Source organism: Antechinus flavipes, chromosome 3 (genome assembly GCF_016432865.1).
Source record: "Antechinus flavipes isolate AdamAnt ecotype Samford, QLD, Australia chromosome 3, AdamAnt_v2, whole genome shotgun sequence".
In the NCBI taxonomy this organism is placed as follows: Eukaryota; Metazoa; Chordata; class Mammalia; order Dasyuromorphia; family Dasyuridae; genus Antechinus; species Antechinus flavipes.
The window spans coordinates 175,640,149-175,657,676 of NC_067400.1; the positions used below are offsets into that span (position 1 = coordinate 175,640,149).

The window sequence follows — 17,528 nt, forward strand, 5'->3', positions numbered from 1 at the left end:
GGGGTTAAGTGACAACTAGGAAGTGTTAAGTGTCTAAGGCTAGATTTAAACTCAGGTCCTCCTGACTTCCCAGCTGGTGCTCTATCCACTGCACCACCTAGCTGCCCCAGAACTTCTTTCCAAACAATTCTTTGGTATACATATAATTTTACCATTTATTAAAGATGAAAGCAATTTGCATCCCAATGTGGTGGGTGTTGTGAGAATTAGATGAAGGTTTATGAAACTTCAAGAAATGCAGAGAAATGAAATTTAAATCAGAGAAATGAAACTGAAACCTAAGAAATGGAACCTAAGGATTAAGGCTGACATGGAACAAAGGAAAGAAAATTTATTGAGGGAAACCATAAATTAGAATAAGAAACAGGCTATGAGATGTAATCAGAGGTGGGAACTCAGACTCATATAGGGGAATTAGGTGCTCTGGATAGACTATCTCTATCCTACCTAGCCAATGGAGAATTTGGGATGGGGATGGGGGTAGGTGGGAGGGAAAACTGAATTATGTCCAAATAAGGTGAATGCCAAAAAGAAATGTAATTAGGGGTAGAGACTCAACTATGGGGGAATTAGGTGCTCTGGATAGGCTGTAACCTCTGTAATACCATGTCAATGGGAAATCAGGGAAGGGACTTGCATTTGGGGCACAGAGTATAAAAGAGCAGACTCTGGTGATTCTAAGATTCTGGACATTGATCCTGTAAGATTGTGAATAAAAATTCTTTCCTGGCTTCATCAGGGGAATTGTAGAGTTCTTGGTAAAATGTTTGTCTCTTATAATGTGCTTATTTTTTACATTAAGAATTAAATCTTGTGATTCAAACCAGTTCCAATTCTTCCGTGATGAAGAGAGCCATCTACACTCAGAGAGAGGATTGTGGAAACTGAGGGTGGTGCACAACATAACATTTTCACTTTTTGTTTTCTTGCATTTCATTTTGCTTTTTTCTTGTGTGGCACAATAATCATATAAATATGTATGCATATATTGGATTTAACATATATTTCTACTATATTTAGCATATATTGGACTACTTGCTATCTGGAGGAAGACGTGGGGGAAGTGGGAGAAAATTGGAACACAGGGTTTTGCAAGGGCTAATGTTGAAGAATTGTCCACACATATGTTTTGAAAAATAAAAAGCTTAAAAAAAATTAAATCTTGGCAGAATGGTTGCATCTTTTACTATTGCCAAATTTTTTGTGATTCCCACATTTATGTGATCCCTATAAGGAGCTATAACTCACAGTTTAAGAAGATTTGGATAAAAGTAAGAATAGATTGGAAATAGGCATTCAGGGAAGGAAGTCATAAGGCTTTGACTCATGAGTCTCTGAAAACTTGAGTTTGAGTTTTGTTACTTCCCTATATTAGCTATATGACCATAGGTCAATAATTTTTTTTGAGTTTTAGTTTATTTACCTGTAAAGTGGCTAGATTTTGATTCAATATTCTTTTTAGGTATAATATTCTATGATTCTTTATGAACATTATAATAGTTTAGGTGGGAAGAGATGAGGGGTTGAACTAGGGTGATTATAATGGGAAAGCAGAATAGAAGATGGAAGAGATGTTGTGGATGTGTTGTCAATTTCATACTAAATATGTGAAGAGAATAATCATTTCATTCTTCACTGGAGAATGATTCTTTCCTATTAGGTAATTTACATTATGCATTTGTCAAGAGGTTACCATGGCTATGGTTTAGCTTCCCTCAGATAAATTAATTGGAAAGGTGACTGTTTCAATATAGTGTATTGACATCTATCCAGACCCATATGCCTTATATGTAAACAAAAAAAAAATCAGGATTCTATTCATATAAGGATGAAAATGCTGATACTTTCAGTGAGAAAGAAACTTTCATATAATTCTAACAGGGTTGGATTAGAAGGGAAATAAAAGAAAAATTACCATATATTTAAATTAGAAACTCACTATTCTGCATTGGGTTTTTGACTGTCATATTTCAGCTGTCATATTCATGTCATATTTTAGGCATGGACAATATAAATTGATAAATTCTACTCCTGGCTACATCAGAAACATTTATAGATGGAAAAATTACATAGAGTTTTTAGTCGACTTCTTAGGTCAATATGATAGCATATAGCAGCCCCTGAAGCTAATTCATTTGTGGGCTTCATTAAAAGAGGCAGAGTTTCCAAGAAAGTGGAATAATCTATCCTAGCCAGGAAACTTCTGAACTATTATGTACAGTTCTGGGCATGACATTTTATAAACTTTATAATTTGGAGAATATTTAAAGGAATCAGCCAGCTTGGCTAATACCCTTCATCTGTGATATGAAGATCCATTGAAGTTGAAGATGATGTCTTACCTAGAGGGGAGGGAGAACTTAAGGGTATATGATTCTTTTCCCTTTTACTTAAGGGTATATGATTCTTTTCCCTTTTACCTTCAACCACATCATTGAAAGGCTGTCACACAGAAGAGGGAATAGATTGTTTTTAGCCTCAAAAAGTTTCAGAACTAGGAACAATAGTTGAGAGAAGTGGAGGGAAATTTAGACTTGATATCAGGAAAAATAACTTCCTAATAATTGATGTTAATGAGTTATACACTATAGCTTTACCCTACTTTTAAGACTGAATAACCCTGTGACAGGTGGATTGTATAATGGAAACAATTCATTTGGGGGAATGAATATATTAATTCTGAGATATATGGCTGAAGTTCCTTCTAATTCTGAAATTCTATGATTCTAAGTTTTACCTGAATTAATTGTAATGAGAAATTACATGAAATAAGTATCTTTAAGGATTAGACTGAATTTGTCTATGCAAATTTTTTTTTTTTTTTTTTGCTATAAGGAACCAAGGAATAGGATGACTTAGCAAAAATCATCATGTTTGCTAAACTTTTTCTATATTTTTCATTTTGTGGCTTAAAATTGAAGAGTCTATAGCTGTAACATGGTTATTTATGGATTTGGTAGCATAATCAAAGAGGGCACAAGATAAATAAAATTGAACATATATCAACACACATGCCAGAAATATGCTAGATTCAATCTTTATCATGAATAGTATCATGGAAATGCACTTATGTTAAATATCTATGGAGGAGAGAATGAAAAAAGAATATATAGTTTGTGAGGTGATGGAGCCACTATTCTAAAAAGGGTTCAGAAATGTGCCTAAAATTTTTATTTATTTTTAGCCACTTTTATGAGAATATTGTTTGTTGTATGAGAATATAATGATAGCTTCTTCAACTTTAAAACTCTGTGAGTACAAAACGCATCATTTTGTCTCAATCCCAGATTTTTCTTCTTAGTATTCCATGGAGAAAGAGAGTGTAGTATCAGCCATCCTTTCCCTATACTCTTCGTTAAATCTCTCGTTCTGAGCAACAGTGAAATAATTTTTCCAGTCTCCAATCATACCTAAAATATAGCAACAAAAATATTAGTAGGCATTTTAAATAAAAACAGATGACTCAAGATTCACATGATTCCTTTCTCTTTTACCTCCAATCAAATCATTGAAAGGCTGTCACACAGAAGAGGGAACACTCTAGCGAGTGTTGTATAGAATGCTACCTTGACATTAGGAAGATAAAGGTTCAAATACTATCTCTGACACTAGACATGTAATATTGAATAGGTTGCTTAATCTCTCTGAGCCTTAGGATCAAATGTTAAAATGATAAAGAAAAGGCATTAATTATTCTACCTAATTGAAATCTTAACTAGAGGTTGTTAACTAGCAGGACAATTAAGGTAAACATTTTGCTTTCTGTGTTTGTAGTTTTGTCATATTGTTTCATTGGGAAGGAGGAACTTTTGAAGTTGGGTCTTGCCCAAATAATGTGAATTGTTCAAGTTTCCAACACCAGAAGGCACCTCAAAGCTCATTCAATCCAAATTTTTCATTTTGTTTATGGGGAAACGGAGGCCTGGGGAGGATAAATTACTTCCCCATTTTCACAGATACTATCTAGGATAGGATTTGAATGCAAATCCTCTGACTTCAGACTTAGTGAAGGTGCTTTTTTCTGTGCAATGCTGCCTCCTCAATATTGAGACATGAAAGGAGCTGAATGGCTTGATTGTAAGGTAATTGGAGTGTCATGTTGGGGAAAATATAAAAATACCAGAAAATATATAAGATATTAATAAGTAAAAATATAAAAATATCATAAAAACAGAGAAAAGATGAAGCAAGGAGAAGAGGCAAAAGAGCCTTTGTTCTGCAGCCATTTCCTATGATAAGGTTTTAATGAGGAGGTTATCTATACCTTTGGAGAGAAGTAAATTTATGGGGTCAGTGGTGAGGCAGGGGATGTTGGAAGCAAGATTGGAACAGAACATGGCAAGAAGGAAATGTAGCTAGAGAGGAGTTATCATCTGAATCTAAGTTGCTGTCCTTTTAGGTAACCTAGAAGTGAATTGAGATGCCTCTGTTTCCCAAGTTCTCCATCTGATTTGATTGTGACCCTTTGCCAGTCCAGGAGAAAGCTAATGGGGGACACTTAGGACATTTTCTAAATTAAACATTGAGGATATTAAATGAGAGTTTCTAAGTCTAGATCTCTGAATGATGTGAATCAGGTAACTTCTGGGTTTGGGGCATGCTTACAGATAGGTTGGAGGTAATTGAGACCTGGGAAAAATTATGGGCAAATAGCCTTTGGAAGTTGTCTGAATATATTTCAAGTGTATTTCCTTTTTTCCTTTGTTCCTGAATATGATATTAAGCTATATTTATATGTGAGAGAATTATTTCCTGATCCTATATTTTATATTTGATTTTACTCTGTGATTTTTTTTCTGTGACCATATTCTGTATTCCATATAACAAACTTAAAACCTCTTCTATCTGAGAGTAGTTTATGCGGGCAAAAGTTCAATCACCTTTTTTTTTTTTGAAGATACTAAAGGTCTAAACTTTCCCATAATCATTGTTAAAGAAAAACTCTTATTGTCAATTCTCTCATAAACCATTATTTCAGCATTTTCTGCAAGGTTTGTGTGTTATCCTTGAGAAGCTGGACTGACTTCTCATCTTTAGCAATTCATTGCTCTTATCTGTTCCTCAGATGCCAGTGAGTTTGTATATCTGGGTCCCTATAAGTAACTTCAGGATGCAGCTGGGATACTTAAATTCACAAAAGCATTCCTTAGAATTTGTTCCCATCTCACATGTGAATTATGCCCACTTTCTTTGATGTAATCAATAATGATCCCTCATCCCTGTGATGGTGGCTGATAATATGATTTCTGTTCTGTTCTTTGTTCTATGCTTATAAAAATGAGTTGTATTATCAATTTGGGGTCTTTTGGCCAGAAGTGGTATCATCTTTTATTAAAGTACTCCCATCTTTTATTATCAGGTTGAATGCCCCTCTTAATAAGTATTATCTTGATTAGAGAATTGTTTCAGCTTTTCTCATAGACTGGCAAAGGGTCACAATCAAATTAGATGGAGAACTTGGGAAACAGAGGCATCTCAAATCATTTCTAGGTTCCCTAAAAGGACAGCAACTTAGATTCAGATGATAACTCCTCCTCTAGCTACATTTCCTTCTTGCCATGTTCTGTTCCAATCTTGCTTCCAACATCCCTTGGAATGACCCCATAAATTTACTTCTCTCCAAAGATAAATTTTACATATGACATATGGCTGATTCTAGTATGACACATTCACGTGATATTGAGGTTCAAAACTATGGGTGATAATGCAGTTTGGGTGCTTCCTGGGTGTTGACTTGAGCCACGAATTTAATTGGATAAATTCATTTTAACTTAGTGAAAGAACATAGACATTACCTTTCCTCATGAATGGGGACACAGAATGATTCATTTGGGGGTCAGATGTGTAGTTTGCCATGGGATTCTTCTTCATTACATTAAATGAAGTATAATGGATAATTTTATCTAAAACTTTTTCATCCAGGTTCTTCCCCAAGAATTCCATCACCTTCTTAATTTCACACCTGGGATCCTGCAGAGAAAATGGAAAGAAAAGTGAACTTCTTCACTTTATATTAAAATTGAATGTCATAGTTGGTATGACAGTAGAGCACTAATCATGGGAGTTGTGATGCATCTCTTTATAAACCTGTTGGTTATACTTAACATGTTCTGAAGACCAGTTTTTTAAAGTAGTTTTTTTTTTTTAATTTTTCTAAATACATGCAAGGATAGTTTTGAACATTCACCTTCACAAAATCTTGTGTTCCAAATTTTTCTCTTTTTCCCCCTCTCTGTCCCCTACAGCAAGCAATCCAATCTAGATCTTCTAAACACATTTCTATATTCATCATATTGTACAAGAAGCTGTCAGTTTTGAGGGTAATTGAGATTTTAATAAGAAGTTCTGTCCAAAGTCTTGAGCAATACAATTCTGTCAGAAGCAAGATTCTGATTCTTGGTCAGTGCTAAATTTGTAAACTTTGTGATTTTGTTTAAACTTAAAATCCTGTTTCATGCAACTTATTTGGTGATAAGAGAAGGGTTAATATTGCTTTCATGTAGCTTAAAAGGCACAATGATGGATTTTTTCCAACGTGGAGAGAAGGAAGCAATTCTTTATAAAAGTAGAGGTTTTTTTCTGTCTAATTCAGAGATGCCAAAAAGGTGGCATAGTAGATAGAATATTGCATCTGGAATAATAATAACAATAGCAAGATAATATGAACATTTATATGACTTTTACCATGAGCTAAACACTATACTAGGTACTTTACAATCATCTCATTTGATTCTCATAACAACCCTTGTAGGTAGGTGCTGTTATGTTGCTCACCTTATAGATGAGGATACTGGTACAATGACTTGCCCAGAGTCAAACAGTTTTGTATGTGTTTAAAGTAAGACTTGAATTCAAGTCTTCCTGATTCAAGACTTGGTATGTTCTCCATTGCACCTTCTAAATTTAAGTCCTTCCTGAAAAACAGGAGTAGCTGTGCAACACTGGATAAGTCACTTTACCTCTATCTGCCTCAGTTGCCTCATTTGTAAAATGTAATAGCAATTATCTATTATCAGTCTTATTATCTGTAAAGTATTTTGCAAATCTTAAAGCATAATAAAATGCCAGTTATTTCATCATCATTATTATTTATTAATCTCAGACCCTATTTCAATATTACCTATTTATCATTACCCTAAGATAGCTAACCCATTCCTTCCTATAATTCCTGGGTTAGTTATTTTTTAAATTGGTAATCTGAGGCAGTGACTTGCATAAATTTCAAGGCTTCTTTGTTACTGGTATTTTAGGTTGGTTCATTTGACATATGAGGAAACTGAGACAAACAGGATGAAGTGATTTGCCCTAGATGTAGCTAGAAAGCATCTAGGACAGTTTTGAACTCAGGAAGGATGTCTGGACTCTAGGACCAGCACTCTTATCAACTGCATCATTTAGTAGCTCTTTAAGATTAATTCTAAGATATTATTTGTCCATGAAGGAGTCTTTCCTTTTCTTAATACATGTCTATGTGAGGCCAGATTTTCTTTATAGATGTCAATCAAAACAACATATTACAATGGATTAAATGTAGAAAGCATATACAAGATTCTCGCTGTTTTCTATTAGCCAGATATTCCCTAGATTTGCAAAACTATGTTCAAAATGCTATTCTTTTCACTATTATGTTTTGGTTTGGAAAATGAAAATTTTAAAGTTAAACTTTATTCCTTAAGTTAATGTGTAATGGTTATGCTATTTTTTTTTCAAGGCAATTGAGGTTAAAGTTATTTGCCCAGGCTCACAAAGCTAGTAAGTATCAGGTGTGTAAAGTAAGATTTAAATTCATGTCCTACTGACTGTAGGGTTGGTGCTCTATCCACTTTATCACTTAGGTGTTCCTGCTTTTGTTATTTAAAAAAAATTTTTTTAAATATATCAATTACAGTTCCTAATATAGTAAATATCAATATATACTACTCACATAAAAAATTCTTTGGAATCTCAATAATTTTTAAGAATGTAGAATGTGTATGCAACCCAAAGAGTTTACTAAGGTTTAGAAAGGTTATTTGACTTGCCCTCAGTCACAGAGTTACTAAATCAGAGGCAGAATTTGAACTTAGATTTTCTTGACTCCAAGACCAGCACTGTGACATGTTGTTAGTCTTTAGATTTCATTACTTTTATAAAACTGAAATAGGTAAAATAGGCAAATAATCACAATCAAAATTATGTACTTTCTTAATGTCTTCATAGAAGAGGTAGAGAATGGGGTAAATGTCCTTTGCTTCCCACCATCCTTTCACATGGTCATACCAGGATCCCCATAGACCTGAAAGAGGAGAACATGGTTATCTTGGTTACAAATAGTTAAGGACAGAATGTCTCCTGCTGCTTACTTTGAGGGATAAGAGACTTGTGCTTATCATAAGCACACTTTTAGTTTATAGTCTGTTTCTGCATCAAGTAGGAACTGACCTGGGCCTTTGCCCCTGAATTTGTGGACCCCACTTCCTCAGACTTTCTGGTTTCAACATTGGTCTTGATGCTGACCATCTTATTGCTTTTTACTTCCTTTTTATTCTGACATATAGATCCCAAATTCTGCTCCTGGTGTTTAATGTCCAGCTAACAAACTTAGTGGTTAAACCTAGCTTGCCTGATGCTAACTGACTGGACTTCACTTTTGGAATACCTATGTGAGGGAAGGGCTGAATCCAGCTAACTATCAAGCAAGAAATGTTTGGTTTTTTATCTTATCTCTTCTTGCAGAATACCTCACTTTTCTCATGATCCAGAGACTTGATACATATAGCATCTCTCCACACTTGCTTCTATTAAAATGTTTGTTTTGTATCTTAAAGGGTCATTTAAAATATTTTAATAATATTTTATTTTTTTAAATACATGTAAAGATAGTTTTTAACATTCAATTTTGTAAAGCTTTATGTTTCAAATTTTTCTCCCTCTCCCATCCTCCCCAAGACAGTAAGTAATCTGACAGATTAAATATCTGCAATTCTTTTAAACTGATTTCCACATTCGCCATATTGTGTAAGAAAAATCAGATCAAAAGAAGAAAAACCCATGAGAAAGAAAAGAAAACAGCAAACAACAACAATAATAAAGGTGAAAATATTATGCTTTGATCCACTTTCAGCCTCCATAGTTCTCTTTCTGGAAGTCTATTGGAATTGCCTTGAATCATCACATTGTTAAAAAGGCTAAGTTGATGATAACTAATCATTACATAAATCTTATTACTTTGGACAATGTTCTCTTGGTTCTTCTCACTTCACTCAGCATCAGTTCATATAAGTCTTTCTAGGCTTTTCTGAAATCAGCCTGCTCGTCATTTCTTATACAACAATAATATTCCATTGCATTCATATACCATAATCTTTTCTTCCATCCACTCAGTTACCAGTTTTTTCACCTACAAAAAGAGCTGCTACAAACACTTTTGTACTCTTTTCTGATCTCTTTGGGATACAGGCGCAGTAGACAATGCTGGATCAAAGGGTGTGCAGAGTTTGATAGCCCTTTGCACATAGTTTGGAGAGTCATTTTTTAATTCTGTCACATTAGTCAGCGATATTATTATACCATTCACACTAAGATTTTGATGACATATTCATGTTATCTGTCCCAGAGGAATTTGCATTTCAGGCTGTGTATCTGTTTGTATTATTGAGTTCACCATTAGTGCCTTTCTTCTGAGATTACCTCCAAGATTGAGTTTTTGCCTTTCTTTGTATCCACAGCACTTATTAGAGTGCCTGGCATATAGTTGTTGGTGCTTGTCCTTTATTCTCAAAGAAGACCATGACAGGCAAAATGAGTTGAATTTAAGTAAGGGAGCAAAGTCACCTACCCCGCTTTCCCCTCCAGAACCATCTGGGTCCAGTGGCCAGATAAAGATCTGGATGCCTGGAGATGGTCCTGGATGCAGAGGGAGACCTTGATTTTTTTAAGCTAAGGTCTTCAATATATGTCAGTTGGAAAGACTCTCAGATTTTCTGGCCAAAATAGAAATGACTACTATTTATATTCCCTCAGAGTTTATCAGGACCTAAACAGTGACCACTTGGGGCTTGGTTTGAGACCTATTGTTGGCTAGTCAATGAGAGTCAGAAGGGTTTTGGTTTAAGATACGGTCATAACATGTTGTAAATAAAAACTTGTTGGCTGACTAACTCCAATGACTGAGAAATCCTGAGACATCCCAGGGGTGTGTGATATTTTCGAATATGGGAACATTGGCCATATCTCTTAAATCACAAATTGTAAGTGATTACATGTCACCTATATATAAGTTGGTCATATATGACATATTTTTTAATATTTTATGTTCAATAAGGAATATTTTTTTTCTTTGCTGAGATAGTTAGGTTAAGTGATTTGCCCAGGGTCATATAACTAGGAAGTGTTAAGTGTCTGAGGCCAGATTTTACCTCAGTTCCTCCTGACTTCAGGGTTGGTGCTCTATCCACTGCACCATCTAATTGCCCTGGAATATTCTTATTGTATGGTTTCCAATATTTGCTGCTTGGTTGCCAGCTTCCTCATCTTTCTCAAGGAAGTCAGGACAGTTTGTTTGTAGCTTAGGAAAACCCCAGGAAGTTTTTCTTCTCCAATTCATCAGTGGATCTATGATCTCATTGATGTAAATAATCCTTTTAATAATGTACATGGCAATTAACCCCTCCATTCTGTGACTCTCTTGTCACTGTCTTTTAAATATGGAGGACTTACTTAATATACCCAGTAAAGGGGGTTTCCTTTTATGTTTTTTGACACTGCCTAGATATCAATGGAGTATATGGCCTGTTCATTAGTTAACTGTTCATTAACCATTTTTCTTTGCATCTCTTTGCTTTTTTCTGGTCAGACTTTTTTCTTGTGATGTTTACATAGCTTCTCTGCACATATTCTTTATAATGTGTTGCAGCTTGCTCATATGTATCATGTGTGTTTCTCTCTCTCCTCTTTCCTTCCTGCCTTTGATTATTTTAAACTTTAAATTATTGGAGATTATGGTAATCTATGATTTGTGATCAGTTGTACACAACTTTGCCAGAAGAATGGATGGATCACAAAATGTACCTTAGTTTCAGAGAGAATATGAGGTCAGTTAAAAAAAAAAAACTGCATAGAAAATCATTATGTGTATTTATATATGCACATATATTTGTAAGGCACATTTCAAACCTTAAATCACTACATAAATATTAGCCATTATTAGTGTGAATTATATGCTGATGGATGAGCGATGTGGATTGTTTGTCCAAGTGCATATCACATACAGGACAACAGACATTCTTTAATCTCTTGTTGTTGGGCTCAACTTTTGAATGATTAGGAATCCCATTTGAGGCCCCGAATTGTTCTAGGATTGAATGAGAAACCAGAGGGAGAGAACATGGTAGAAGGTTTTAAATTTGTAATAATAATAGCTAGTAGCATCTATATAAGACTTTAAGATTTGTAAATATTTTTAAAAATCTTATTCTCACAGTACTCCAGGAAGTAGGTGCTGTTATTATCCCTATTTTACAGATCAAGAAACTGAGGCAGAGAGGTTAAGTGACTTATACAGGATCACACAGTCCAACATCTGAGGTTGGATTTGAACTAAGGGCTTCTCTTTATTCTTGTCATTTTATTGATTGGTCATGTCTGACTCTTCATGATTATATTCTTTTTTTGAAAGTGTATGTGGCAAAGGGTATCATGAAGCTTGTAAATATTTGAGGCCATTTTTGAGGTCCTCCTGACCCCAGGATTCTTGCTCTATCCCACTGCGCCACCTACTGGCCCTTTTTGATAAATACATTATATTTACTTCTAAAGGGTGTATTATTTTAAAAATGTTAAAATTACACACTCGAAAAAGTTATAAAACAATTCAAATCATTGGCAATTCATAGGGAAGCAAGAATTGACGTGGCCAAAACAGTAATTTGTCAATGGTCATTGCTCTGGGAAAACTTATTAACACATATGCAAGAAAGTTATGAATTGGGTGGTTTTCTTTTCTTTCTTTCCTTTTTTTTTTCCCCCCTGAGGTAATTGGAGTTAAGTGACTTGCCCATGGTCACACAGCCATAAAGTATTAAGTGCCTGAGTTTGGACTTGAACTCGGGTCCTCCTGACTTCAGGGCTGGTACTCCATCCACTGTACCTCTTAACTGCCCCCTTGGGTATAGTTTTGAAAGCATGCTTACATATTAAAAAATTAATACAGATTAGGAAGTTTCTGATTTTAAATCAAATGCTCCTTGTTGCAGTTCACATTGGTTCATGCTAAAAGATGTCTCTGGTTGAAACAATTTCTTGTAGAGAAAGTGGCCCTCCAATTGTATTCTACATGCAAACAGCCTTAATTCCCAGTCCCTTGGTACTCCCATTGTTACAAGATTCGTTACCCATCTGCTAGAAAGTTTCAGAGCCCAGGTATGCTTGTTTGCCTCATTGTGGTGCTTCCTTTACAACAGAAGTGTTCTTGTACTTCACTCACCCTTGCCTTCCAAGAATGTTTGAAAATACTCTTGCCAGCTTCCTGGGTCTGGAAGTCCTTTATTCATTCTTTGGAAATGGAAAAAGGAGACCATGTTATCCTTGGCATTTCTTGCCACATAGATGATCTGGTGTATGTAGGAAGAAAGAGGAAAAAGAAAATGTAAGAGAAAAGGATCAACACAAAGTACTGTATTTAGCATACCTATCATGTAGTCAGAGAGATAATGTGGTAGACATCTAGGAATGTGCTGGTAAATGTTTAAAGTATGCTTGACACACTTTTGAGTTTAATTTATTAATATTTTTTCTATAATTTTCTTTAGCCTAGAAAATATACAAAACAATCAATCAAACCCCAACCCTTTGCTGATTTTTGAGGTGTAAATGGCCACACTGAAAATTTAACAATCATTATGAGAGGGAATGGGCAGACATGACTACATAGAGCTGTTTTTGAAGTCAGGAACACTTGGATTCAAGTCCTATCTGTCACACTTATTGGCTATGAAACCTTAATAAGATCACTCAAATTCTCAGTAATGAAAGTAATTTTAAGATTGCCAGCTACAGAGAAGGTGTTGATCTGCATTGGAAGAGTAAATTCTGTGTTGATATACAATCATTGTTTCGATACCCAGTATGTAATCATAACTGAAAACCTTTTGTTTGCTTTCAAATTGGGTTCATTGACATATACTTTCACTTTACATTTATTCATAATTAGTTAACTTTTTCCTAACATAGACATTAGTAAATTTGCTGTAGTAGCATGCTTTTCACATATTCCAATTCCAAAATTACTTGTAAATATAACAAATGTTTGAGAAAATCTTAAGCTAAAACTGATAGCTTTTGTCAGTGTAAATTTCTGCAAATGAAAGCAGAGTCTTTCCTATTGTAGATTATTATTATAGATTGTACAATTCCTATTGTAGAGTTGAGATAACCTTTGTCATTTATACCTGAATATGGTTAATGCCAATTTGATTATGGGTATGATTGCAATGACAAAAGTGAACAGTATTCCATGTCCAAGAGAAGCTTACAACTCTGTTTCAGATTAGAATTTAGTTTAATATTTTGTGAAAAAATAAAGCCACTCTATCTGGGACAGCAAAAGTTGCATCATATTTTTTCTGTCAAATGCCATCTAGTTAATACCAGCAATCAATTTAGTATTACATAAATGGTTAAGTTGAACCACATGCATGTTATATTCTATTTAGCTTTGCTTGGGGTGGGAAACAAGATACTCTAAAATGATGGCAAGCATTGGCTTACGTGGAAAAGTGGAGCCCTGAATATTGTAGGTTGATCCAAGGTGACAATGGTTGCCTTCTTATTTTTCCAGTCGTCTTATACTTTATTCTCCTCTTTACCCTTTATAATTCAACTACAGTGGCCTATTTGCTGTTCTTCACATACAACTCTATCTCTGGATGGTGGATTTGCATGGTTATTTCCATGCCTAGAATACTCTTCCTTTTCACCTCCAACTCTTACTTGGCTTCCTTCAAGATTCATATCAAACTACACCTTTCCTTGCTTTTACTATATCCTGATAGCTCCTTCCCTCTGAGATTACTTTTCATTTGTCCTGCATTTAGCTTCTATATACATAGTTGTTTGCATCCTGGATGAACTTTTTGAGGCAGAGACTGTGTTTTGCCTTTCTATCATTTTCCTGGCACTTAGCACAGTGCCTGACACGTTTTGCACAATAAATACTTGCTGACTGATGGGCTATATACTATATAGTGGGTTGCTTTTTTTCAAACCTACTACACCTCCTTCTTTCCCTCCTTTCTTAGCTGAGAATGTTCCTTCATATTTAACTGAAAAATTAAGGATATTAACTGAGAACACCTCCTTATCCTTTCTTTCTTAACTCTTATTTTTTGGTTGCCTTTTTCAGTTATCTCCTCTTTTATCTGTTACACATGACAATGTGGTCTTTCTCTTTGCCAACATTAACTCCTCAATATACACAAGCAATCTCATTTTCTCCAGCAGTTTGCTCCCTCTATTATCCTCACTTTTACTAATTTGCTTCCCTATTATTTACCAAGAAACTCCATGTTTTCTTTATCCTCAAAATATCTTCACTTGATCCATCCATCACTACTATTATTTTAGATCTCTTTTCCTTTTTATGGCTAAATTCTCTGAGAAGGCTAACTATAATAGATAATTCATTTTCTTTTCAATTTCTTCTTAAGTCTTTGTGGTCTGTTTTCTGACCTCAAGAATCAACCTATACTGCTCTCTCCAGAGTTACAAATGATCTTTCATTTGTTAAATCTAATGGCTTTTTTTTCAGTCCTCATCATTCTTGCCTCTGTATATTCTTTGACAATGTCAATCACCCTCTCCTTTTTGATATTTTCTCCTTTATAGGTTTTTGAGACACTGCTTCTAGATTTCTTTCTGTCTACTCAGACTTCTTTGTTGACTCTTCCTCCAAATCATCCTCACTTATTATGGTGTGTTCTTTTTATGCCACTTATTATGGTGAATATGGGTGTTCATATTATTATGGCCTGTTCTGGACCCTATTTAACCCTCTTTCCTAGTTAGTGATCTCATTGACTCTTATGGTTTTTCTATGTTCTTCTGTATGCAGATGACACTCTTTCCTCATCTACAACCCCTTATTGGCCATATCAGATTGAATATGCTGTAGATACCTTAAATTCAACTTATACAAAACTGAACTCATTTTTTCCCCTCAAATCCTTCCTTCTTCGTATTTTCCTTTTTATTGTAAAAGGTATCACCAACCTCCAAGTCATTTGATTTGCAAGCTAGGTATAGTCCTTGATTCCTCATATCTAATAATTTGCCAAATTCTACTGATTTTACCTTCACAGCATCCCTTATATATGTCCTCTTCTCTGTGTCCCTCACACATGGAAATTTCTCACCCCCCTTTTTTCATCTTCTGGCTTTTTTGGGTTTCTTCAGGTTTTAGTAAAATACCTTGTACAAGAAGTCTCTCCTAATCCTATTCTAGTGCCTGCCTTAAGAGACTCCTGTTTATATATTTTCTGTACATTGCTTTTCTTGTAGTCTTTCACATCTTTGAGATGCTAGTTTTGCCTTTCTTTGTGTCTCTAGGATGTATACCATTATGCTTGTCCCATAATATGTGCTTTTGACTTGATTTAGCTATTTTGTATGATTTGGAAAAAGGCCAGAGTCAGACTAGTGTACTGTATCTAAAAGTCAGAGACAAATTTAAAGTAATGGTCACTAGGATATAAGGAATACCAAAAGGCAAAGTTCTAGAGCAGAACCATAGTGTCAGAGTATCACTACAATGGAAGAAATATAGGTTTGAATTGGCCCCATGCCTTGCTGGGGGATAAGCTGGGGCAAATTTCTTCACCCTTCTGGACTTAGATTTCCAACAAGCTTTAAGCTATCCTCCTCACCTAAATATATGATCTATTGGTTATAGTCTCTCAGTTAATTACAATCAATTGAATGCCTTTTATGTCTGAGAGAATGGGGGAAGTGGGATAATAGCACTCTTTTCTCACTTGTGAGATGGATAGTATTAAACTAAGTTAAAATAAAGACATCAAACTAGAATGCTTTCTAAGATTCTTCCTAGTTCTAAAAATTCTGTGATTCTTTGATTTTAGATTCTAGATAAACCTGGGGAACTTGGTAATGAAATTTAAGGATATTTATAATCTATATATATTTTGGACCATAAAGTGCTTTGTAAAGTACTAATAGCACTATTAGGTTTATGAAGCACTTTACATGTTAGCTTATTTGTTTTATAAATGCTGTTTGTTGTATTATCATTTAGAAGAAAGTGAACAAAAATGTTGTTCCCTAAATATTACCTTGATATTTAAATGACTGGGAAGAACAATGAGTTTGAGTTGATAAAACATTTTTGAAATTATGGCTTATTCAACATTGCATACTCCCACCTTACTCTAATTCTTTGATTAAAGAAATCTAGTTTCTTAGGCAATTTCTACCACTGGTAGCAGCAAGAAAGGTACCTTTATCTGAAGGTGGTAGGATACAGAGCCATTGGGATGCAGTAAAGTGGATTGAAGAGCTCAAATTTTTTGGATCTGGTATCATCCTATATTTCTAGGCTTATCTCCTTTTTCCCCCTGAGGCCACTGGGGTTAAGTGATTTGCCCAGGTTCACATAGTTATTTGCAGAGATATTACAATTGAAGCAATGGGAACTGTTTGAGACTATCAAGAGAGAGAGGGTAGAGAGAGAGTAGAAGATGGCCCTGAACAGACTTTTAGGGGATACACTTATGATTAGGAAGCAGGACAAAGTTGATGATTGAATAAAGGAGATTGAAAAGCAATGGTCAGGTGACTAACAGATGACCTAGGAGAAATCTGAGTTACAAAAGCAAAGAGAGGAAAGAATATCTAAAATGACAAGTTGCTGAAATGCTGTTGGATTCAGCAATTAAAAGATTGTTGGTAGCCTTGGAGAAAGCAATTTCAGCTAAGTGGTGAGATTGGAAGTCAAATTGCAAATCTGAAGTGAGAGTGGGAAGAGATGAAGCTCAAGTAATGTACACAGATTTTTCCCAAAAGGAACAATTGATATAGGATGATGGCTTGCTATTTGAGCTTCTATTGTTAACTAGGTGCTAATTAGCTAAGTTTGATAGCCAGTATAGACATGAGGCTCTGAAACCTTTTCCTCCATATGCTTTCCCCCTCTACTACCACTTTTTTCTTCATGGCAAGAGTGATTAGCGCATTTATCTCATCTTCTTGGATCTTATGGTAGAGTAGGCTTAGTCCCAGACAAGGTGTAAAAAATGTGAGATTCCCTGAAAACAAGAAAGGTTTTAAGTGGTTAAGTGGTCACAGGTAATGAGGTTATGTGTGTACTGTGTGTGAAATAATAGTAGAAGGGAGAGAATTATATTTAGATGAGGGATTGATAGTCATGGACTATCAAGATAGGAGGATGCCTTCTCCTATCTTGCATTTTTTTTTTTTTTTATTGGGGCTGGGAAGGAGGTCACAATGAACTTGTTTCAACTGACTCTAATCTACCTCTG

At 35.0% G+C, this 17,528-nt stretch overlaps 1 protein-coding gene across 2 annotated transcripts in view; it reads right to left on the reverse strand.

The window, feature by feature from the left end:
• Nucleotides 1–3,021: 3,021 nt before the first annotated feature.
• Nucleotides 3,022–17,528, reverse strand: part of LOC127553519 (sulfotransferase 1C4-like) — a 38,645-nt gene continuing 24,138 nt past the window's right edge. For both annotated transcript variants that reach the window (XM_051984290.1, XM_051984289.1), the window contains exons 6-9: nucleotides 12,464–12,590; nucleotides 8,181–8,275; nucleotides 5,796–5,970; nucleotides 3,022–3,410 (exon numbers count right to left, since the gene is read on the reverse strand). In XM_051984290.1, the coding sequence (XP_051840250.1) occupies nucleotides 3,298–3,410; nucleotides 5,796–5,970; nucleotides 8,181–8,275; nucleotides 12,464–12,590 (510 nt within the window). In that variant the 3' untranslated portion in view covers nucleotides 3,022–3,297. The remainder of the gene's footprint in view (nucleotides 3,411–5,795; nucleotides 5,971–8,180; nucleotides 8,276–12,463; nucleotides 12,591–17,528) is intronic.